General features: G+C 30.7%; 1 protein-coding gene across 1 annotated transcript; it reads right to left on the reverse strand.

Moving 5' to 3' along the window:
- Positions 1–1,160: 1,160 nt before the first annotated feature.
- On the reverse strand, positions 1,161–24,212 carry LOC145132278 (7-deoxyloganetic acid glucosyltransferase-like). Its single transcript, XM_079067007.1, has 2 exons — positions 23,500–24,212; positions 1,161–2,187 (listed from the first exon to the last, which is right to left on the reverse strand). The coding sequence occupies exons 1-2, from the start codon at positions 24,035–24,037 to the stop codon at positions 1,232–1,234; spliced, it is 1,494 nt and encodes a 497-aa protein (XP_078923133.1). The 5' UTR covers positions 24,038–24,212; the 3' UTR covers positions 1,161–1,231.
- Between the last annotated feature and the right edge of the window lie 2,252 nt (positions 24,213–26,464).

The following is a 26,464-nucleotide window of genomic DNA, read 5'->3' on the forward strand; positions in this document are numbered from 1 at the left end:
AATAAACATGTGTTTGCATTCTGATATGAAAAAAAAATCCCCAGCTTAACCCTTTTCATCAAAGACAAATTTAGAACAATCAAGTATCAAAAACAAAGTAGTATATACTTTAATTCTAACAGAATATTTCAACACAGGTATAAACATATTAGTATAACTCTAACAAAATAGTATATTGTTTACCTTAACATATTCTGACAGAATTTCCCAGATTATCACAAACTTTATACCTTCGGTAAACCATTTTATGACAAAAGGAAAAAAGTGTGCATCGTTGAATTTATGTTAAAATTTTAATTGTATCATGCAATTATAGCCTCTAGCAACTAGAAATATCAGGCAAATTAAAGAAATTACTAATTGCTATAAAAACAACTTTTTTTCGTCCAAGCTTTTCTTTGGTGTAATTACTAATTGCCACAAAAAAAGAAAATAGTAATTAGCAAAAAAAACAAACGTCCAACTACTTGGTTTCACCGTCAATCTGGGATTGGCTTTCTTTTTATATTTGGCGATATTAACCTTCAAGATACAGTGACCACATTTTACTTGATTTAGTGATTTTAATAGTACCTGGATATCTTTGACACCTTCATATTTGATAAACGCGAAGTATGATCCTCCTTTGTCTTTCCTCCTCGGGATGTATGTACCGACGAGTTTCCCAAATTTCCAAAAAGCGTTGTATAGCATGTCGTTGGTGGTGTCATGCTGTAAGTTTGATACATAGAAGGATGTAATTTTCTTGTTCGCCTGTTAATTTCTCCGGCACACCTCCGTCCAGTCGCCGCTAGTTAACAACGGATTAGGGTTAATGAATTGAATCGATAGATGGAGGCGGAGGAGTCGACAGATGGAGGAGGAGTCGACGATTATAAACCCTACCATAGCAAAAAGGATGCGGCTATTTGACTTTAATATCCAATATTTAAAGAGATAATAAATATATTAATTATCTACCATAATTAAATATGCAAAGATTATAATAATACCCTTAAATGATTTATTTAATGATTTATTATTTTCTCAATTCTCATTGGTGCATACATGCACACAATAGTTGCTAGAAACATTTAAACCTAACTATATATATATATATATATATATATATATATATATATATATATATATATATATAATTGAAAGTCAATTTTACATTATTATTTCAATTTGATAGCAAAAGATGTCAAATAAAGACTTGTATCAATATCATATGATCCAACGATACACATCAACCTGATAACTTTGTGGCCGAACTCATTACCCTTATATCATTGATCAAACGATCAAAGTTCATAGACGACGACCCCATCTCAGTTACCGACTCTTTCGCCAAAATTTTCCAACCGTCAACACACGGTCTAAACATGTTTCCTCCCGTTTTCATGACATCCTTCACTGCCTTTTCAATAATTAATCGATCACAAGTATCTTTGATGTCTATTCCAAGCTTCCATACTTCTCCCACAAATCGACTATTCACTTGTTGGTCGGAAAAGTAAGGCCAACAAATCATGGGAACCCCCTCGGCTATACTCTCAATAGTCGAGTTCCACCCACTATGTGTTAAAAATGCACCAACAGCACGGTGACCGAGGACATGTTCTTGTGGCGACCAATCTATGATACACCCAATTTCTTTTGTATGCTCAAGCAATTCAGTCGGGATCTGAGAGTCTTCATACCCACCTGTGATTGACCCTGGGCGTCTCACCCATAAAAAAGGTTTCCCACTGTTTACCACACCATGCCATATTTCTAGCAGTTGATTTACTGTAATGGTGGCTAGACTTCCAATGCTGACGTAAAGAACGGTTTTTGGAGCGTGTTTATCGAGCCACGATACGCAAGTTCTATCTTCCTTCCAGACACTGTTCGAAAAAGTTGTTTTCGGGGACATCAATGTCGTCTTCTCCCTAAGGCGAGCTTTGTGGAGAGAGTGCAATGGGCCTATGGGATAAATATTTGGACAAAGTTTTCGCATGTGTGGTAGTATGAGTGAATCCAACTCTTCGAACGTGTTGAGTATGAAACCTTGAGCTTGAGGAACAGTTCGAGCTTCATTCAAGAGGAGATCAATAATGGGTTCAGACAAGTCATCGCTACGACAAAAGCTTGCAAGATCTCGTCTCCGTATAATATGTTCAGTTCCTGGCACACTTTTTATAAGCTCATCTAAATCACCCCCTGAAGAGAAATAAAAGACGTTGTCAAACACCATTTTAGTTTTGTACTTAAATATCAAATTTAGAAGCCACTAATAACATCAATACATCGTATTTATGTTACAATTGTGTAGTTTTTTATATAAATTATTTTTTAATTTATAAAGATTTAATGAATACTCTTATAATTATTAGCTTTTTAATAATTTTATTCACGAATTATATTATTAAACCATTGTAAGAAAACAAATTATATAATTAATTCGAACTAACTATCATGCATATTATTAAAACATCATTGAAAAATATTTTACAGTAACACATTTGAATTAATCCTTCAGCTAAGATATAATAATGCAGTAGAGCTCTTTCCAATTCACATCATATATGATTCTTTACATTGTTTTAGTTGTAACCTACTAAGTGTATCATACTAGCTATTATAAAAATCTTTAGTAAAGTCAGTTTTGAAGCAACTTCTATAATGATAGCATAGATAATTATGAAAAAACTTTCATAAAGATTGAATATTTATAGATATGCTAGACTCATACTCATACTCATCTTACCATACATATTTAATAATTTAAAACTACTTGAAAGTTTCAAAAGTTTTTTGAACTTATTCCAAGTCTGAAGCTACTTGACATCTTCAATATAGTTTCATAGTTATGTCTCAACATAGTTAGAGATCCGCCGAAGCTATAAGTAAAAGTGACAAAACGTACTCATCCAAATCTAGCTTATGTGTTAAATGGTCGCTGTACACGTATCAATACATTATTTGACTAATTGGTGCATCAAATTAATTTTATTAACTTTTTTATTAAATGGTTGTTTTGCCATTTTCCAAGTAAATATGACTCACATGTATCATAGGATTCCAAATCGAATAAAGCCAAAAGTCCATCTAAATAGAGTCCAGGATTTATATTTGATATTTGTATTGCCTTACCAAAAATGAAAGAGTTGAATTATAAAATCCTGTTTAGATAATCTGATGTCATCATTCACGTGTTAGATATATGCTATGAATTAATGAAACAATTTTTAGTCCAGTTAGAAAATTCTGAGAGTTTCTCAAGCAAATTGTGTTTATGAGATCCTATGGCAATAGATGTAACATTTTCATCCACTGCCAATAAGGGCTCTATTCAACCTTTTAACGACTATGCTAATATGGAATTATGGATTCTATAATTTTCATCCAATACACATATTCTAAGAGGATGTTGGATGAATTTATTGTCATCCAAAACGTCAATCCAATGGACAATTTTTTGTTCTTTCATATGTTTGGGACATTACGTTTTTTTGTAACCTAGTCAAACCATAATGAAAAATAATTCCTAACGTTGGGCATCACAATTTAAACTTGATGGACATTCCATAAGTTTTAGCCTATGATTTCCTAGTGTATTATAGATCCTTCATTTGCATAACCATTAGAGCTTTCTTTAGGTTTTACATATTTCTGAGGACGTACTTAAAGGTATCTTTAATCTAGGAAAAATGACTTACCAATATAATCATCTTTGTAGTTTTGTTCAAATATAGATAACTTCTTTATTTTTATACACATTTGACTATTTAATTAATTATGTGTTTATATATTGTCATTATTACTGGTTATAACATGTGATAATGGTAATATGTGAACAAATTAACTAGTTAATGATTAAATATGTATAAAAAAAGAAAATTGTCTAAATATGAACAAAACAAAAAGTTAAGTACTTTGTTATGTCATTTTCCTCACTTTTAATAGTGATTTTATTTTTCATATTTGTTTGTATTATTTTTTTCAAACGTTATTTTTAAAATATCCATAATTTCCTAAATATTAATTAAATATTGTGCAATTTTAAACTTTACTTTTTAATTAATAAATATGTTTTTGTTTTGTGAAATATTTTATATATATAGCCTCTTATATTTTTTTTCTTTTGTTTTTAAGCATATACAATATTTTTAAAGTAAATAGTACCTAACAATAAAATTAAATAAATTAAATATGTAACAAAAAATATGGTGGATCTTTTAAAAAAATAAAAAGAAAATATTACTTAGCAAATAAAAAACAAAAAAAATTCATATAATGTAAATGTTTTAAAATTATTCCAACTTTTTAATATTTTTTAATTAGAGTTTATAAACTTTTAATTTTTTTAATACAACGTTTTAAACTAGTATTTACTGAAAATATTTTAAAATGTTATCAAAAAATATTAAATTGTCATACACAATCTGTTAAACACTTTAAAAATGTTGTAAAAGAAAGTTTAGAAATGTACGTATGAAAGTTATAAAAAAATTGTATGAAAATATAAAAAACAAGTTAAAAACTTGTAAGAAAATTTTAAAACATTTATAAAATATTTGTTTAAAAGCACTTGTATTAAAATTATATGGAAGTGTAAAAAAGTTTAAAACATTGTATTAGAAAAACTATAGGAAAAAAATATTATAAAAATGTTTTAAGAAATTATAAAAATTTATAAGGAATTTATAAAAAAAAAAATTGTTCACATTTAGACAACTTTCTTTTTTTCGTATACATTTAACCATTTAATTTGTTAAATGTGTTCATATATTACCATTGTCACCTGTTATAGCAGGTGACAATGATAATATGTGAACAGATTTAATAAGTTAAATGGTCAAATGTGTACAAAAAAATGAAGTTACCCAAACATGAACAAGACGAAAATGTAATTACCCTCGCAAGTCATTTTCCCTTTTAATCTATGCTACTCGCAGTAGTTTCCTTATTAACTTTATTCACAAGTAGTTAAAACACAACATTTAGTTTTATCGATCATCAAATCTAATAAGGTACCAAGTAAGACTTGTGTTTATCATCAAATTAGTCCAAAATCCATCCGACTAGACTTTTGGTATTTCTCAAAACCTTACTTGTTATATAGAATCATAGAGTATGAATTATTATAAACGTTTCATGATGTCACTTAAGACTAATGATAAACTCATTTTCTTTTAGTTTATACTAAATCTTCTACAATTTCAATCATCCAAAATTATGTAGTTATGCTATTAACATATGACATCTTAATGACATAAACAATTTATGACAACAATGTCTTCTTGGAATGGTTCTGTTAAAAATATAATTCATATTGCTACAAAGGACTATCATTTAGTATAGAACTATTAAAGGAAGTCGATTATGTTCGTCTTTTTAGAGTGTTATAACATTAAAGTGTATCGTTGACATTTATAGAAAATAAAGTCTTTTATCTGATACATTTAGATTGATTAAACTTCTGATAAATATTTATAACTCTTTATTGAGATTTATTAACTAGAGTAATAGCATTCACAATGATGAGTTCAATGAAAGTTAAATAAGGTGACAAGTCTATGTATCATTCAATGTCAGTTTGGCATTCTATGGTTTTAGAGTTCAATGGCCACTGAACTTTTCAATGAAAAAAAATGAAAGTTTTTAATTCTTAAATATATACTAATAATTACATTTTGTAATATTCTAGTGAACTTTATATAGAGTTTAATACATTGTAGAAAAAAATAGAGTTGTATGAATTGTAGAAAAATGATGTGGCAATCCATTGAACTTTATAAAGTTCAGTGCATTTTGGATTCCCTAAGTTCTGTATTGCACCCCGCTAAGTTCGGGTCTTGTGACTGTCGTAGATTACACTTAATTTATTTCTGGTAGGTTGAGAAGAACTCTTTTTTACCATTATAAACTCAAGGCTACAATTCTTAGATATTGTAAGGTCATTCATAGTTTTATCAAAAGTATAGTTCACTATATCGATGTCTTATGGTTAGTACGGGGAAAATCACCGATATAAGTTTCATACGGCTATGCACTGTTATCGACTGTGATCGGCGGAATCGCACTAATTTCGCCTAGTTTCCATCCAAATGCTTATGTATTAGCCGTCATTGGCAGAATCACAATAGATAATATTTAAATGTATTTTGGGTACCCGAGAAGGGTGATATATAACATATGATGAAAATGATTCTTATTAACTTTAAGTTAATTTCATGACTATGCAACATTTTTTAGTAAACGTAGTATTAAATTATTGAAAACAATACTTCATAAAAGTGTTATATTTTCCCTACTATATATTATATCTATTGAAAATTTCTACAGCCTTTTTGCATAAAGTGTTAAAGTTGTAGTGATTCTTTTATAAATTTTTGCTTCTTGAAAACTCACTTTTAAATCTTGTTTAAAAAGACATGTATTGATTTTGAAAAATAGAAAACAATTTTTTGTAGAACGACATCAATAATATTGAAAGGCTATATAACGAATACGAATGGAAATACCAACCCAAATCCGCTGACCCAAAACCAAACCCAACCTAGTAAGTAATTAATAGGTTGGTTTGATATTTTCAACTCACTTAATTAAACGAGTCAACCCGTCTAACCCGCTTAATTAAATGGGTAGGGTTAGGGTTGAAATTCTCATCATATTTGCAACCCACCGACCCGTTTAAATATTCTAAATATATTTTAATTTTTTATTTAGACGGAATTTCATAAATGATCCTTATGGTTTTATATTTGTCTCTAATATTGTCCTTATGAAACCTTTTCTTAATTAATTAATGGTCTCTTTTCACAAAATTTTGCACACCAATGGTCCTTATGAGTAACTTTGTTCACATATGTTGTTAGATGATTGTAAAATAACAAAAAAATGCTCTTTTATATTTTTTATATTTACTTTAATACCTTTATAATTTAAAATTAAAAAAAAAATTGGGCCCACCCACCCCACCCATACTGGTATCCTCTTTCTTTCTCTCTCTCTCTCTCTCTCTCTCTCTCTCTCTCTCTCTTCAATCCCCACACATGTTTGTCTCTTTCACTTTCCTCCTCCATACCTAGTACCACCACCGACGACTCCTTCCCCCTCTGAAGCCCATCCACCACTGGAAGCACCATTATACAAATACCTTCGAGCTGCCATGGATTCAAAACCAAAATAACACCCATAGAACATAAGAATCACCACTAAATCAACAATAACTTTTTGTGTGACTCTCTATTCTTCACCTTTTTTTACTTCATATAGAGGATCATAATCAAAAATTGAGGAAGGTGTTAATCGATTGAAGGAGTTATTGGGACGAGGAGATAAGCATACATATACACACACACAAAGGGACTCTACCTTGTTTTTCCTTTTTTGGGAGACACACATATCAATTCAAAAGGGGGAGGGATTGAGAAACAAATTGTTCCCCTAATTTACATATAGAGATTCATTGTATGAGTGACCAGAGATATAGACCAAGATATGGGTTTTTTAGGCCTAGGGTTCTTATAATAGTTATGGTGGTGGTGGCAGATGATGATAGCAGAGGAGATTTGGAATGATTTTCTGACGAAGATGGAAGTGGTAGAGGAGATATATATGGAGATAGAGGTGGTTGAATGAGGTAGTGGTGGTGGCAGGCATATCGTTGCCATTCATTTTGTGTGTGAAGCGTGTATGTTTTTTTAGTTTAGTATGTGTATATGCGTGGTATGAGTTGTAGGTAAATAAGTGAGAAATATGGAGTAATGTTTATGCGGATGAGAGAGAGTAAATGAGAGGGACGGAGAGGATACTTTTGGAAGAGAGAGTGATAGATGTGTGTGTATGTGTGTGTGTGTGTATATATATATATATATATATATATATATATATATATATGCGTGAGAGAGAGAGAGAGAAAGAAAGAAAGAAATAAAGAAAGAAAATGGGAGGGAGTCACTAGGGGTGGGGTGGATGGGTCTAATTATTATTTTTTAATTTTAAATTAAAAAGGTATTGAAATAAATATAAAAAATAAAAACAATGGGTATTTTTGTCATTTCACAAATATCTAATAGAATATATTAACAAAGTTAGTCATAAGGACCATTGGCGTGCATAGTTTTTGTCGAAAGGTATCATTCATGCTAAAAAGTTTCATAAGGACTGTAACGGGGACAAATTTAAAACTGTAAGGACCATTTGTGTAATTTTGTATTTTATTTATTTATTTATTATTATTATCTAATTTGTTAATATATTTTGATTATGTTTTATTTCTAAAAAAATGTGGGTTAGTAATCGAATAGATGAAAATGAAAGTCGAACTTCGTATAATTTAGAAATTAAACATTTATAATGTTTTATGGTTAAAATGCTTGATTTATGTTTATGTTATGGACTTATAAACCTATGCTTATATTTTTCAAACTTATTTATTAAATAGATTGGGTTGAGAAAATAATAAATTGATCAACCCAATTTCCACCTATTTACTGAAAATGTGGGTTAGGTTGGAAATTTTCAACCTATTTACTTAAACATGTTGGATTGGATAGAAATTTGCAACCCATTTAATTAAATAGATCAACTTGTTTATGATCCAACCTAATAAATTGTCACACCTAATAGTGAATCGCTAGAATAACATATGCAAGAAAAATAAAACTCTAATTATTCATATCCTCAAAATCATTACTTTCTTTCTACAGTGGTGCGATGAATTGTATAGCAAGCAAAGATTATATATATATATATATATATATATATATATATATATATATATATATATATATATATATATATATATATATATATTGTTATGAATTAAGCGTAATTAATGTAACTATAAATCAAACCAAACTAGTAAACTTTGATAAGAACTTTAATTGAGAAGAAAGAATATTTAGAGAGAATATGAAAGTTATATCTCTTATAACTTTTGGTGTATCACATTCTTTACAATGGAAGGATATTTATACTACAAATTTTACTAACATATAATTGTAACTAGTTAGAAATGTTGACAAATGTACCATGCACCAATTATTATGTCATCCACCAATTATTTACAACACCACCAATTATTTACAACACTCCCCCTTGGATGACATCATTTTAGCGTTCAACTTTGACGTACTGCCTCATTAAAAACCTTGCTAAAGAAAACCCAGTGGGAAAAAAACTTTAGCGAAGGGAAAAAGAGTGCAGTGTATAGTTGACTCCCCCTTATTTAGACACCCGTCACATTATATTCTATGCACATGTCGCATTCCGATGCCATGGACATGTTTCCTAAAGATTGCAGTAGGAAGTGCCTTCGTAAAAAGGTCTGATGCATTGGTACTGGATTGAACATATTTGATTTCAACTTGATGGTTCTTTATAAGCTCTTGAGTGTACTCAAAAAACTTTGGAGGTATATGTTTTGTCCTGTCGCTCTTGATATATCCCTCTTTCATTTGAGTGACACATGCTGAGTTATCTTCATAAATTAAAGTTGGACATATATCCTTTTCAAGTCCACAAGAAGTTAAAACTAGTTGTGTCATCGATCTTAACCATGTACATTCTCTACTAGCTTCATTTAGTGCAATTACTTCAGCATGATTTGAGGATGTGGCAACAAGTGTTTGCTTTTGAGAACGCCAGGAAATTGCAGTACCTCCATTCATGAATACATATCCAGTTTGAGATCTAGCTTTATGAGGATCAGACAAATAACCTGCATCTGCATAACCAATCAAGCCTTGTTTTGAATTGTTAGGGTAAAATAACCCTGAATCACTAGTTCCTCGAAGGTATCGAAAAATATGTTTGATTCCATTCCAATGTCTTTTTGTTGGGGCTGAACTAAATCTTGCTAGCAAGTTTACGGCGAAAGAAATGTCAGGTCTAGTACAATTGGTAAGATACATAAGAGCTCCAATTGCATTTAGATATGGTACTTCTGAACCAAGGACTTCTTCATTTTCTTCGCATGGACGGAATGGATCCTTGTCAATATTTAATGATCTAACAACCATTGGAGTGCTTAAAGGATTTGCATTTTCCATATTGAAACGTTTCAAGACTCTTTCTGTGTAATTTGATTGATGCACAAGTATTCCGTTAGGCATATGCTCAATCTGTAAACCAAGACAATATTTGGTTTTTCCAAGATCTTTCATTTCAAATTCTTTCTTTAAAAGTTCAATCACTTCAAGGATTTCTTTATTCGTTCCAATGATGTTCAGATCATCAACATAGACTGCTATGATCACATATCCAGATGTTGTTTTCTTAATAAATACACATGGACAAATAGTGTTATTTTTATAACCTTTACTTGTCAAATAATCGCTTAAACGATTGTACCACATTCGCCCAGATTGCTTTAAACCATACAAAGATCTTTGTAATTTTATAGAATACATTTCTTTGGGTTTTGCACTTAACGCTTCAGGCATTTTAAATCCTTCAGGGATTTTCATATAGATATCACTATCAAGTGATCCATACAAGTAAGCTGTAACAACATCCATAAGACGCATCTCTAAATTTTTAGATATTGCCAAGCTGATTAAATATCTGAAAGTAGTTGCATCCATTACCGGTGAATAAGTTTCTTCATAATCAATTCCAGGTCTTTGAGAGAAACCTTGAGCAACAAGCCTGGCCTTGTATCTTACAATTTCGTCTTTCTCATTTCTTTTTCGTACGAATATCCATCTATATCCTAATGGTTTCACAACTTCAGGTGTGAGGATAATGTTCCCAAAAACCTTTCTCTTGTTAAGAGAATTTAATTCAACTTGCATAGCTTCCTTCCATTTAGCCCAATCATTTCTTCTTTGACATTCAATGACAGATTGTGATTCGGGATCATCAGTCATAATATCACATGCAATTGAATAAGAAAATATTGCACCTATATTGTAAGTTTCATTTTGGTCACATATTCTATTTGTCTGACCATAATTTAATGCATTATCCTCCTTTCCTGGGGGAATTTGAATAATTCGTGTTTCTCCAGGAACACATTCATCGTGATCTAGTGCATTTTCTGCTCCTCTTCTTTTTCGTGGGTTCTTATCCTTAGAACCAAATGGCCTTCCATGCTTCAGGCGTGTTTTAGACTCTTGAGTGACTTTATCATCAGATTGTCCATGTGGAATGTCAATTCGAGCTGGAACATTGACAGCTGGTATATATGATTTAGTCACCATTTTTGTGTCAGTAAATGCATCAGGTAATTGATTTGCCATTTCTTGGAAATGCATTATCTTTTGAACTTCCATGTCACATTGCTTTGTGCGAGGTTCAAGATATGATAAAGTAGGCTCATGCCATGACACATCCTTTTCCAGAATCTTATTTTCTCCACCTAATGATGAGAAATTTGCCTCATCAAATTGACAATTTGCTAGGCGTGCTGTGAAAACATCACCTGTTAATGGTTCAAGATATCTTATAATAGAGACTGACTCATAACCAACATATATTCCCAACCTTCTTTGAGGACCCATTTTCGTCCGTTGAGGTGGTACAATAGGGACATATACTGCACACCCAAAAATTCTCAAATGGGATATATTTGGCTCTTGACCGAAAGCAAGTTGTAGTGGAGAATATACATGATATGAACTTGGTCTCATGCGTATCAATGATCCAGCATGTAATATTGCATGGCCCCAAACAGAAACATGAAGTTTGGTCCTCATTATCAATGGTCTAGCTATTAGCTGGAGACGTTTAATCAGTGATTCAGCTAAACCATTTTGTGTGTGTACATGAGCAACTGGATGCTCAACAACAATTCCTACAAACATACAATAGTCATTAAATGCTTGTGAAGTAAATTCACCAGCATTATCAAGTCTCACTCTTTTGATAGTATAATCAGGGAAATGTGCCCTTAATTTAATAATTTGGGCAAGAAACTTTGCAAATGCCATATTACGAGTTGATAATAGGCAAACATGAGACTATTTGCTTGATGCATCTATTAAGACCATAAAGTATCTAAATGGTCCAGATGGTGGGTGAATCGGTCCACATATATCACCTTGAATTCTTTCTAGAAATCTAGGTGACTCCCTTTCAACTTTCATTGGAGAGTGTTTTATAATTAACTTTCCAAGGGAACAAGATGTACATGGTTTTATGCTATTGGATTGAGGGAACTTTTGGTCCTTCAATGGATGCCCATGTGTATTCTCAATTATCCTTCGCATCATTGTTAATCCTGGGTGGCCGAACCTATCATGCCATAAACTGAATGTCCCAGGATCACAATGTTTTCCTTCGACTACCATATTTGTTCAATCATATGTATATATGTATAATGCAGAACAGAATCAAGTGTTGGTAGTTTTTCAAGCACATGGTTTGTGTCTATGATATACATATATTTCTTATTTTCAATGGTCACAGTTTTTGTGTCATATCCTTTGAAATATATGTCATTGAAACTTAATAAGTTTCTATTAGACTTTGGAGAAAATAAGGCATTTTCTATACAAAAGCTTGTACCATTTGGTAATATAAAATTGGCTTTCCCGGTTCCTTCTATCAAGTCTGCTGGACCTGATATTGTATGTATGACTGTTTTTGTTGGTACTAATTCTGAAAAATATTTCTTTGATTTCAGAATAGTATGTGTACTACCACTATCTGCTATACAAAGATCTCCAATCTTTTCTTGGTGTTGTGTTCCAGTTGGACTCATATTAAACTTCACATATAAAAGGAATAATAAGTGAATACACATAATCATAATTATTATTAAAAATAAAGTTCATTTATTGTAGGAAAGACATTACATGAAAAACAAACGAAGGAAAAACAATTTTAATAGAACAATAATAGATTTTTTTTAGTTTATGTCTTTCATGTCATTGCAGAAATCAGCAACATTTAGCGGAGTGAATTCAACATTATCAATGAGGTTTGCTTCTTTTCCTTTTTCTTTAATGGACTCTTGATAAAGTTGACAAAGATGTGCAGGTGTGCGACAGGTCCTTGACCAATGGCCTGTGCTACCACATCTATAACATGAACCATCAGATTTTTGTGATGTCCCAGTGTCATGCCTTGCCACTTTGGCCTTATCTTGTGTGTGTACATTGTTTCTTTGTGAATATTGGTAATTATTTCTTTTCTGGCCACGACCACGATTATTACCTTGTCCACGACCAAAATTATGGTTCTGATTATGGCTTTGGTTTCGATTAAAATAGCCACGGCCTCGCCCTCGTCCACGTGTATTGTTTCGATGACCATCAATATTTGTAGCATTTGCTTCAGGAAGTGCTACTGATCCCGTTGGACGAGATTCATGGTTTTTCATCAAGAGTTCATTGTTTTGCTTTGCAACGAGCAGACATGCATTCAATTCAGAATATCTTGTGAACTTTTGCATCCGATATTGTTGCATCAAAGTAATGTTTGTTGCATGAAATGTTGAGTAAGTTTTCTCCAACATATCTTCATCAGTAACCTCTTGTCCACAATACTTGAGTTGTGAACATATTCTGAACAAAGCTGAGTTGTATTCATTTACTTTCTTAAGTCTTGAAACCTTAGTGTTCTCCATTCATCTCTAGCATTTGGAAGTATAACTTCCTTTTGATGATCAAATCTTTCTTTCAAAAGATTCCAGAGAATACTTGGATCAGTAACATCAAGATATTCAAATCTCAACATTTCATCAATATGCTTACGAAGGAAAACTTGTGCTTTTGCTTTGTCTTGTGCCAAACAATTATTAAATTCATATATAGTATTTGAGATACCCATGGATTCAAGATGCATTTTTACATCTATCATCCATGGCACATAGTTTTTCCCACTAACTTCAAGTGCTGCAAACTCGAGCTTTGCAATGTTGGACATAATGTAACTATAAATTTTAAACAAAATAAAAATTAAAATTAAAATCCATTTATTTCAATAAATATTACACAAAAAAAGAAGCGGTAAAGCTAACATTGCATACAAACCTAAAAGTAGATGAAATTCCATATTATCTTCGATGTTAAAGATTGGGATGAAAAGTAACATGACTATTATAGTCATGATTATCACAAAAGGATGAATCATCTTGAAGCTTGATTTCTTGAAATTGATTTATTTGATACAAGAGAGAAAAATTTGTTGTGGGTAAAATGAGCAGGATAAAGATGTTTATTTATGGTAAAAAAAATATAGCCGTTGTTTTTGCTGTTTATAACCGTTGCATATATATTCCCGTTGTGTATATATGTATATGTATTTTATAAATCATTTAATAAGACTTATAACTAATACATAACTTTACTAATTAGAAACATAAATAAATATTAGTAAATGTTTAAATAAAATTATGAAGAATATCTAAAATATAAATAAACATTGACATATATAAATAAATATAATTTAAATGTTAGTATGCACAAATAAAAGTTAGTAGCATAATGTAAATGTTAGTTTGCATAAATAAAAATTAGTTGCATAATGTAAATGTTAGTATAAAAATTAGAATACATAAAGAAATGTTAGTATAAGAAATAAAAATTGTTAGTAGTCCATAATGTCCATAATGTATAAGTTTCATTAATTCATTAGTATTATTATTATTTTAATATGATTGAGGTTTTTATAATTAATAGTGTTTTTAATAAGTAATACATACCTTGATTAAGATAGATGTGATTTTCCACTTGTTTAATAACCTTGATTAGAGCTTTCGTGCTGATAACGTGTTATTAATTAAGCGTAATTAATGTAACTATAAATCAAACCAAACTAGTAAACTTTGATAAGAACTTTAATTGAGAAGAAAGAATATTTAGAGAGAATATGAAAGTTATATCTCTTATAACTTTTGGTGTATCACATTCTTTACAATGGAGGGGTATTTATACTACAAATTTTACTAACATATAATTGTAACTAGTTAGAAATGTTGACAAATGTACCATGCACCAATTATTATGTCATCCACCAATTATTTACAACACCACCAATTATTTACAACATATATATATATATATATATATATATATATATATATATATATATATATATATATATATATATATATAACCTAACCAATTGTCACCCATAATACCAAATCGCTACGGTAACATGCAAGAAAAATGAAACTCTAAGTATTCATATCCTCAAAATTATTACTTTCTAGAATGAATTGTATTGCCTTAAGATTAATAAGAGCAAGCATATATATATATATATATATATATATATATATATATATATATATATATATATATATATATATATATATATATATATTATAAATTAAGGTTTCCCTCATAGATGCACTAAGGAATGGAGGAAACCCTTGATGGTCTCTTTTCTTTATCAAAAGAGATCCTTTATGATCTTCTAAGACCAGTCTAAAACTCCTTTTAAATCTATAATTCTAATATAATTCCTTATGTATATTCTATTAAATCTTTTAGCTACTTATTCCTTATAACCTTTATATGAATAAATAACATTAGCTAATAATCATACTTGTTCATTTATTTCCTTTTTTCTATGGCCAGGTTAGGATCAACCAAAAAAAGTCGACAATACATTCAGTTTTTTATGACCATGCACACATTCTAACACTTATTTTTTCTTCATGGAGGGTTGTATTGCTTAAGCATGTTGATTCCTCATTATGGTCTTCCTTTTCATTATTTTCATATGTGTTCTCTCATTCTAATTTTTCTCATTTGATTTATTCTATTGTTTTCATTCGATCCTAAGTTTCTTCTTATTCAAATACAATATATTTGTTGATAATGACCTTCTTTGAGACTAGATCATATATATGTAAATTTCATAACTTCCTTATCTCTCAATTGAGAATTATAAATGAATATATAAAGGAAATACCCAAACCCTGAGGGTCTTAAGCCTAAACTCTAACCCAACACACTAACATTCCCCAAAAATTTTATAGGTATCAAACTAATCTTGGAAAGAGATAGTAGATTCGCAGAATGAAAAAGGACAAGTCGATAGAGATGCATAGTCGAAGATCAAGAACACGAGAGGCAGCTTCAATGGCTAGAACTGGAGAAAACAATGATGGCTACGAAAACACTAGATCTACAAGAGGTGGCAAAAATGATGGTAAGGGCGGCAAGATCTTGAATGAAGGTAGAAGTAATGAGAACTAGAGGCGGCGGTAGCAGTTAGATCTTGATGTAGCAACAAAGCAAAGAAGAAGGGCAACAAATTCTCATAAACGTGGAAGGAGAAGGAATCTCTGGTGGTTGGTTATAAGAGAGAGGTTATTTTTGGAGGAAAAAGAGGATATTAGAGTTGAAAACGGAAAATATTAGACATAGAAACGAAAAACAACAATGACAGCACGAGAAGGCACCTCCGATGACTAAATAAGGTCGACATCCAAGGGTTATGGTCAGCAGCATAAGGTTTTACCCTAAAGCTCTGATATCATGTAAATTTTATAACTTACTTATATCTCAATTTAGAATTACAAAGGAATATATAAAGATAATACCTAAATCCTAAGTGCATTGGGCCTAAGCCCTAACCCTACATACTAACAGTATACAATATATCCCTTGGATTCCTCACCCACTGCTAAAATAATATATTTCTTGCTTGTATCACCAATATTTTTCCTTCTTTAATCCAATATATGTATATTTTCTATGCATAGAAGAATACAAAATAATCCACTATTGATTTCTTATAACTCCATGCTTCTTATGGAGTTTCGTTTTCAACTTCTATTGTTGTACTTTGATTTTTGAATACATATATATATATATATATATATATATATATATATATATATATATATATATATATATATCCCTACTCTAATAAAAGAATAGATTTATTCTCCTACTGACAAGTGTCATTATATTAGACATCCTCATTAATATTATATGTTCCCTATCATGCCATCTGTCAACATATTAATTACCCCTTTCAATTTTTAAATTTTAAATTTCCTATCCTAATTACATTATATTTTAAATTTCAAATTTTAAAATTTTTCACTTTAATTATATTAAATTAATAACATTAGATTAAAAAATAAAATAAATTTTATACAGATTATAATGTGATATAACTTCACGTATTTATTTAAATCAACGATTATAATTTTATATAACTAAAAAAATATCTTTTAATTATAATTTATTTAAAATAACTTATTAATAATTTTGATTTTTTAATATTAATGTTTACTTAATTTTATAACCGTGGTTCTCAGGGGTTATAAACTAGTATATATATATATATATATATATATATATATATATATATATATATATATATATATATATATATATATTATATATATATATATATATATATATATATATATATATATATATATATATAATTGAACAACATTAGGCAAGAATGCTTTGAGGACCTTCTTCTCATTTAATATCAACCAAGCAACATTCATTATTGTTACATTTCCTTTTAACCAGTTTGTTCTACCGAGGGATGTAGACTTGTTAATTGCCTGTTCATGCCTAATGTTCGAAAAAATCATCAAACTCGGTAGAAGTGAACTTGCCACCCGTATATATGTCTTACGACATGTTATGTGTATATTTATCTCCTTTTCAACAATAGTTTTAAAGTTTTTGAAGATAACACATGTTTTTAATTTCATAGGTTTGATCTAATCGCATATTTTTCAAAAGAAATAATTGATTAAACTTAGGACATACTTGTTGGTGGAAGTTGGCTTGATAATTCTCCATACACCTTAATGTACTAGCTAAAGTTGCTTTGAAGCCCCACATAAAATCTTTTTTGTTACATGTTCGTTAAGGTTTTTTATGTTCAAATAAGTAGTCCATCTTTTTGTAAAAGATCATTGTCATCCTTTGTTGTTTAGGTGGCCAAAGCGACAACGATACAAGTGAGATTCTTTCTCCAGTACTTCTTCATATTGTATATAATGAAAAATAGAACATCATGTTCTTACTTATATTTATGTGTATATTCAACCCTAATTTAGAGTGAAAATGTTTAGAGTTCCATCATATAGAAACATGGATAACCCTTCTTCCCTTGAATTTGTCCTAAACATAAAAAATTGTTCTTAAGTTTAGAAATGTAATAGACACCAGAGAATAATACTTAGGTGATTGTATTTATCACATCCTTATTCTTCTTTTGGCTACCATAGCAATCTCCATATCATTCTCTATGACCATTTTTTTTACTGAAGTCTTCATCTAAAATTTAAAATCCATTCCTTTTTCTTAGTTATATGATTGTTGTAGAATGTCTAGGAACTAAACTTCTCCTTTTTGAATTTTATGATACTCTTCATAATACATCAATAAAAGTTCATCTTAATCTTCCTTGAATTCAACATAGTTAGCCCAAACATGACATTCATATTGGAAGTGCTCGAACTTATATGTATTTTTAATGCATTATGATTGCTTTGTTGAGAGGTTTTCTTCATGTACCTTTATCATGTCATCCTCTAACTTAGCCTCGAACACCACCTCATATGTCTAATTTGTTTTCTTAAGAAACTTTTGACACATGTTGATCATCTTGGATTCGTTACATCATTTTTTTATGAACAATAACACTTTTATTCACCTCATCAACCTTGAGGATACTCAATGTAACATCTGTTTCAGGTATTATTCTTTTGGCATTTGATTATTCTTAAATCTTGGATTTTGGGATTTTGGTTGAACGTGACGCAGTGGTGGAGATCCATCGTGACACGGTCATGTCATTTAAGTTGGGGCGTGTTCAAGTGATGACGAGGACATGGTGGCGGGTGGGCACTAAACCCTAAATCTCGGTCCTTACACCCTATTCAAAGGCATTAACTCCTAGGGTTTTGGGAATACATCAGCCTCAATCCCTGAGAAACCCTCCCATGCAAGCCTTATCATCCATACTTCTGTTATGATCTTTTTCTCTGGTTTTTGTGAAGTTTGGTAAAGAAGGAGTTCTCTTTTGGTTCAAAGAAGTGAAGAGCCAGCCTAGATCCAACATTTTCTTCATATCTTTGGACATTTGGAGATCTAAAGTCTTAACCTTGATCTCCAGTTCATTAGATATTGTTTTGAGTCATTTATGATGGGGTTGAGTCCTTTTTCTTGGTGTTCTTTGAGTTTGGACAAATATAGAGCATTTGAGTGAGTATTAGAACTTCTAAACTTGATTGTTGAAGGAAAAAGTTATATGCATGCTTTTTCCTTGATCTATGCATGAGTTTTGTCCATGAAAGAGTTAGGTTTTTGAGATTTGAAGAATTTGAACCATGGGAATTGATAAAGTTGGAAACTTTATTTATTAAGTCATTAAGAAAGTCTAGATCCGATATTATAAGCTTTGGACATTAAGGATTAAGTCCTTAATGGATTATGTTGTTATGGCGATTTGCCACGATGCGGTGGATAGAGAACCGTGGTGTAGGTCACGAGACCCAGTCGCGACTATTTTTCCTTTAGCGACTGCAGTGCAACCAAAGGGTCTGGTCGGGCTCAATGGTCGATGTTGGTTAAGTGTTGACTTTTTTAACCAATTTGACTTTCAGTCAAACTTAGGAGTTTGATTAGTAGACAGAGGTTGGACCTTTGTTTGGTTTGGGTAGCATGTGTAGCAGAATATGTGTGACTGTGAAGATTGTCTTTTCAGATCTTGATTTAGGTGAGTGTTCTCACTATACTGTATGACACTAGGTGTCAATATATGTTCGTTGTCTTCGTGACTCTTATTGGTTTGATGATACACTTGATGGGTTGGGCCTATTTATAAGATTGATGGGTTAGGCCTGTTGATATGTCTGTTGGGTTGGACCCTTTGGGTTGGGCCTACCTATATGCTTCTTGGGTTAGGCCCGTTATTATATGGCATGTGGTATTTTGGGGAACACCTAAGCTCTATGATTATGGTTGTACGTTTCAACGTTTCAGGTATTTCTGGTTGCAAAAGGAAGAACATGATCTGATTGTATCGTATCCACTGGAGATTTTCCGCATTGATGGCTTATATATTATTTACTATAATATTTGATTTTGGAATTTCAAACTTATAACTCGGTTACTTTTGTGGAATGATGATAGGTTGGTTTTATTATAATTAAAAGTGAAAATTTTACTCTATATTTTGGGACGTTACACTTAAGTTCTTTGAATCTTCTATCGAACAAATAACATAAAAAAGTTTAGACAAATTTTAAAAATTGGTTCCTGTGGTTTCTAAAAAAATATCATTTCAAGGATAACTATAAAAAAACATCAAGCTAGTGGTCCTTGTGGTTTAAATTTCATATGTAGTTGGCCTTGTTGCATGTAAAATGGCATGTATGCCCTTCTTAATTTTTTAGTAGTTTATTATAATTTATAATATGAATCCCAAACCCCACCTACACCCCTTTCTCCACAGTTAAGTACAACAAGAACATCCTCATCACCGACATCATCTTCTTTCTCCTCATCCCCGTAACCTAGAACTAGTATATTCAAAGAAGTCCAAAGTGGTTAATCATTTTCTAAAACGATAACTAATTCTTTCTTCAACAAATCTCCCATAAAAACTACCCAAAACTATACTGATTCGTGGGTATCTTGCTAAAAATTGTATTTTGCTTCATTGCCTCACTAAGAGACTATCCTTGCTCTCTTATTCCTTTATTACCAATATATTAGAATCATTCATGCATTATGCTCTTTTAAACTTTTTGGTTACTTGATACCCTCTTTTTCATTATTTCTCATATTTTCTTCAACATCCCTTTATCAATTTATTATTTCTATTCTATTACTTTGCTAGAATAGGTTGTTATTAACCTTAATCTCTTTGATATTAACATGCTCCACAAACTTCCATTGTGTATCATTAGCGTATGTCATCCCAAATGTTAATGTGTGGATTCCTTCGTCCATCAAGTTCTACATCTCCTTGTTTCTTAAAAATTTCTCAACCGCAACTGACCAATAATCATAACAACCATTGAACTTTAGTAGTAATATACACAAACTTTTATGATGATAAAGTTAGCATTCTGATCTTGTTACATGAGATTCATGCCTCTTGGAAAATCTCTTGCTTTATCAGCACACTCTGACGCTCAATTACACCCTTCAAATAGCTTTGGTTTCAAATGTGAAAATCAAAATTTTAAAGAGCGGCTTAAGGGATATTATTAAAACCACTAAACCGAGGGCTATTTTTAGCTTTTACATCACTAAACTAAAATAGCCCCTAAATAAACTTAGGTCATTGTAAAGAACAACTTCTCTTATGGGTATCCACAATGTAGTGAACACAACATAATTTAATGAATTACCATATCATCTAACTACTTTTTATACAACTATAATTGTTTCCTACAATCAGTGTTGTAAAACCCGGCCAACTCGACCGAGTACTCGACCCCTACTCTGAAATCGATCATTGTCTAAGTTGGTTTATAAAATCTTAGGCAAGTTACTCGGATCCGGTCAAACTCAAAACAACTTGATCAAACTTTGGATTCTATGTTTTACTTTATATTTTTACTCTATCTAATATTCTAACTATATAACTAATCTAAAAAATACCACATAAACATATCATATACACTTTCTTACTCTCACCCTAAAGTTTTTTAAGATTAAAATGTTTATTATTTGAACTAGTTTACCATTTGAACATGTATACTTTTATTGCTATTTGTCTATTTTGTGATGAACTTAATAACCTACTAATGTTTTTCATATATAACAATTCCTGAAAATGAGTAGGCTTACAATTTACTCTAGCCGAGTACTCCCTAAGGATGCATTGTGTCATGCATTTTTTGTTGATGGAAAACAGACATGGACATTCTTACCGACGGTGAACACCGACTCATGTTTCTTTTTTTGTCGGCGACAATATGCTGGATGCATGTTTGTGTCGTTGTGTTTTCCGTTTAAAAGGAAGAAGATATCAATTGGGATCAATTTTATTTGAAATTAATATCTATTGGGTTGAAAGTAAAGCACATATAATATATGTGGGTACTTTTTTTGAACGGCAGTTTAGTACGCCTTAGCCCATGATCGAACTTGGGGCACTACTCTAAGAGGAAATACCCTCTACCAACCAGGCTAGCCGTTGTTGCCCAGTTGCTTGACATAGTAGCACCTAATAAGTTTTTCAACATTTTTTACAATACATTAAACTTACAAAACTTTTTTTTTCACATTGAAGAGTTTATTGGTCATTGACTCCACATTTATTAAATGTCTACTAGTTTTTTCCTTCATTCAAACCTTCCATTAAATTCGCAAAATAATATGGATGCTCTAAAAACTAGTAATTAACTATTAAACCAAACATAAATAAAAGCACTTTGTTCCTAATTAACATGGAACATTAAACTATCATAATAATATGGATCTAAAAACTAGTAATTAACTATTAAACCAAACATAAATAGAAGCGATAAAATTACAAAAATAGTCATTTTTGCTAATCTGTTTGTAGAAAAAAGCCAAAAAAACCCAAAATTACAAAAATAGTCACTAAAATCACAGATTGATTAGGGCCATCTATGATTTTGCCTTCTCGTCTGCGAACATACAAGTAGTTAAAACGGTGTCGTGTATAAACGATTTGTACGTTTGCAGATAGACAAACATGGGACCATCTATGATTTTAGCTTTTTCAAGGTAAAACTACCTTAATTTTTTTAGAGCACTCATTTTTTCTTGATTTTTGTTGGGAAAAAGTCTCTCGGAGGGAGTTATGTTATAGAAATGTGATAATAATATGATTTGTGTTAAAAAAACTGTTTTCTGATCCATCTTGTAGTTGTACCTTTGTATTTGTGAGGTTATACATTCGGTTTTTATACTTTATATTTGTAGCCAACTGATTTTTGATGCAAGTATTATGTAAATATGTTAGACAATGTGATATAAATATGATTTCTGTTATAAAACTGATTTCTGATGCATCTTCAGGTTGTACCTTTGTATTGTACGTCAACAATTTTTTTTTCACGTGGAAAAGTCCGTCCGAAAGACTTTCCCCAACAAAAATCAAGAAAAATGAGTGCTCCAAAAAAATTAAGGTATTTATACTTCAAAAAGCTAAAATCGTAGATGGTCTCTCATGTTCACAGGTAGACGAGTCCATCTACAAACGTATAACTCCCCATTGCACGAGTCTGCTTTAATAACTTGTACGTTCGCAAAAGAGAACGTGAAATCATAAATTATTATAATCCATCTGCGATTTCAGTAGCTGTTGTAATTTTGGTGTTGTTTTTGTTATTTTCTAAAAAAAATAAGAAAAAATAACTATTTTTGTAATTTTCTCAATAAAAGCACTTTGTTACTAATTATCAAATTCGATGTGGAATAAGTTTTGGTACAGAGAATATATAAATAATATTAAAATTGAAGTAACCTTATGTCACAAAAGCTCAAAAGAATTGTCTTCTTATGCCATACTTGTCAAAATACGACACTATATACTTAAAAAATAAATAAATAATAAGAGTACCTGTTTATGACGCAACCGAGTAATTAAGAGAATACACACCTTGGAAGGGAACTTCCCCAGCTTCAATAAGTGTAGGAAGATTCAAGCAACAAGTCCACAAGAAGCATGGACTTACCGTCTCGAAGAAAACCACAGGAATCGACGTCTCGATAGCTACATCCAAACCAAAACTGAAGAAAGCATCAAGTATCATCACCGTCACCGGCCGCACCGATCTCGAACTCAGGCTACCGGAAATCATCATCTCCCGGAAAAGGGGTCTACTCACAGTATCTATACCTTCCATCACCTCCATGAACCGGTCAGCGGAGACAGGATTTTCATGTTCAACTCCATCAGGGATTGTCTCAAATCGGAAGTTTGGGTAGCGGTTGAATCGTGATACGACGTGGGTATGGAGGAGGAGAGGGCGGTGGATGTGCTCGGTGTTCAGGAAGGTGACATGGATGCCGGAAAGACATAGGAGTTCGGCTAACTTTAGAGCACAGTTAACTGGTCCTTGAAATGGTAGCGAAAAGATTAATACATGAGGTTGGAGGGGGCTTTTAGCGTCGGTTACTTGATGGTTGTTCTCCATTTCTTTTCGAGTTGGAGTTGTTTGATGATTGTTTCGTGAAGAAGTTGGGTGATGGACTATGAAACTGTGGAAACAGCATACGATATATAGAGTATAAGTTGACCCTGAGATCAGGAAGATAAACGTTTTAAAAAGATATTCAGAACTTTTTTAACCAGCTGCAACATATGTACTTGCTCACTACGAGTTGAAATAGCCAATGAAGAACTTGTCATATTCTCCTAAAATATCAAGGGAATCCTTTGATCGATAAATTATAACAATAAATATTAGTAAAATACTTTTAATTAAGAAGAAAACAAATTAGCTAGAAGAAAATAAAAATGACTGATTTTAGGTAACTACATGAGGTTGGATCGAGAGGCCTTTTAGCGTCGTTTACTTGATGGTTATTGTCCATGTTTTTTTCGAGAATCGGATCGGGTTATTTGATGATTGTTTTCGTGAAGTTGGATGATCTACTATGAAACTGAGGAAACTGCGCGCATACGAGATACTGGGTATAAAAATATAAATTGACCCGGAGATCATGAAGATACAATGTGGCGAATCTAGAACAAAAAATAACGTGGTTCCTAAATTAAGTGAGACCAATAAAAAAATCAACAACATTTGGGGTCGGGTCAGGTCGGCTCATGTACCTTAAAAAGAACTGAACCAGTTCAATCGGCTCATGTACCTTGTGCCACCGATTAAAAATTTTAAAAAACTGATTGAAATATAACTGAAAAATACGTACGGTTTAACGAAAAACTAGTTGATTATTAGTCCATTGATAAAGCGGCGAACGGAGAATGAGAGTCTTTGGCATGTGGGCTTTCATTTTATTAAAAAAACTTATTTATTTATTAATATTTTGAGAGTGCCGATTAAGAGTGGTTAACTTTTGTTATCAATCTCATAATTTAAAATAACAAATTGCCCTAATAACTTATATATTTCTCTTTTTAAAATGGTTTTTTAAGAAATTTTTGTAAAAAACAAACTAAAGGTAGGTCTTTTATTTTTTCTAAAGTAGTTCCTAATTTTTCTATTGTATACATTCTAAATGAAATTGAGAACTTAGGTAGGTCTTAGGACCTACCTAAGCATATGGTGGATACGCCCCTGAAGATACACCGTGTTTTGTAGTTTTTTTTAAGAATAAAATGAAAGGATTTAAAGAGATAATAGTGTTTGTTCTTCAGGAAAGGAAATAAAAGGATTAGAAGGGATAAATTTAAAGATTTTCGACCTCAAAAACATCCATCCATTTTTGGGCTAATTATGAGTGAAAAAAATAAAATAAATAAGTGCTATATAAAAAGGGAAAATTATATATATATATATATATATATATATATATATATATATATATATATATATATTAGTTTATAACCCGTGGGAACCACGGTTAGAATGTCAATTAAACTTATATAATAAAAACTTAAAATATTAATTACTTATTTTAAATAAATTATTAATTAAGAGATTGTTTTTAGTTTTATAAAATTATAATCATTGATTTAAATAAATATATAAAATTACATCACTTTATAATTTGTATTAATTTTATTTTAATTTTTAATCTAATGTTATTAATTTAATTTATTAGAGTGGAAAATTTGAAATTTGAAATTTGAAATAGAGAATCAATAGGTTGACAATTGACATTCATTAATTATGAGACATAATAGGGTGACACATCAAAAAAGAATAAAATATGCATTAATTATAATGCCTAATATGGTGACATATGTCAAAAAAAGAATAAAACTATTTTTTTTATTAGAATAGGGATATATATATATATATATATATATATATATATATATATGTATATATATATATATATATATATATATATATATATATCCCATTCTAATAAATAAATATGTTTATTCTCCTATTGACAAGTGTCATGCTATTAGAACTTTCATTAATATTATATGTTAATTATAATGACACGTGTCAATCTACTCCCTCCGTCCCAAAATAATAGTCTACAGACAAAAACCACACAGTTTAAGAAAACATTAATTACCATTAATTTTATTAAATAAAATGACAGTCTTACCCTTCTCTTGCATTTAATTCTATGGTAGTTGCATTTAATTTTATGGTAATTTAACTAATAATGAGGGGTATTATGGTAAAAGAAATATTTATTTTTAGAAGCAGACAATTATTTTGGGACAAACCAAAAAGGAAACATGGACTATTAATATGGGACGGAGGGAGTATTAATTATCAATTTCAAATTTCAAATTTCAAATTTCTCACTCTAATTAAGTTAAATTAATAATTCATTTTCCATTTTAAATTTCAAATTTTAAATTTTTTCACTCTAATTATATTAAATTAATAACATTAGATTAAAAAATAAAAGAAAAGTAATACAGATTATAAGATAATATAACTTCACGTATTTATTTAAATCAACGATTA

The sequence above is a fragment of the Lactuca virosa genome, chromosome 8 (assembly GCF_052849685.1).
Source record: "Lactuca virosa cultivar CGN04683 chromosome 8, Lactuca_virosa_CGN04683_v6, whole genome shotgun sequence".
Lineage (NCBI taxonomy): Eukaryota > Viridiplantae > Streptophyta > Magnoliopsida > Asterales > Asteraceae > Lactuca > Lactuca virosa.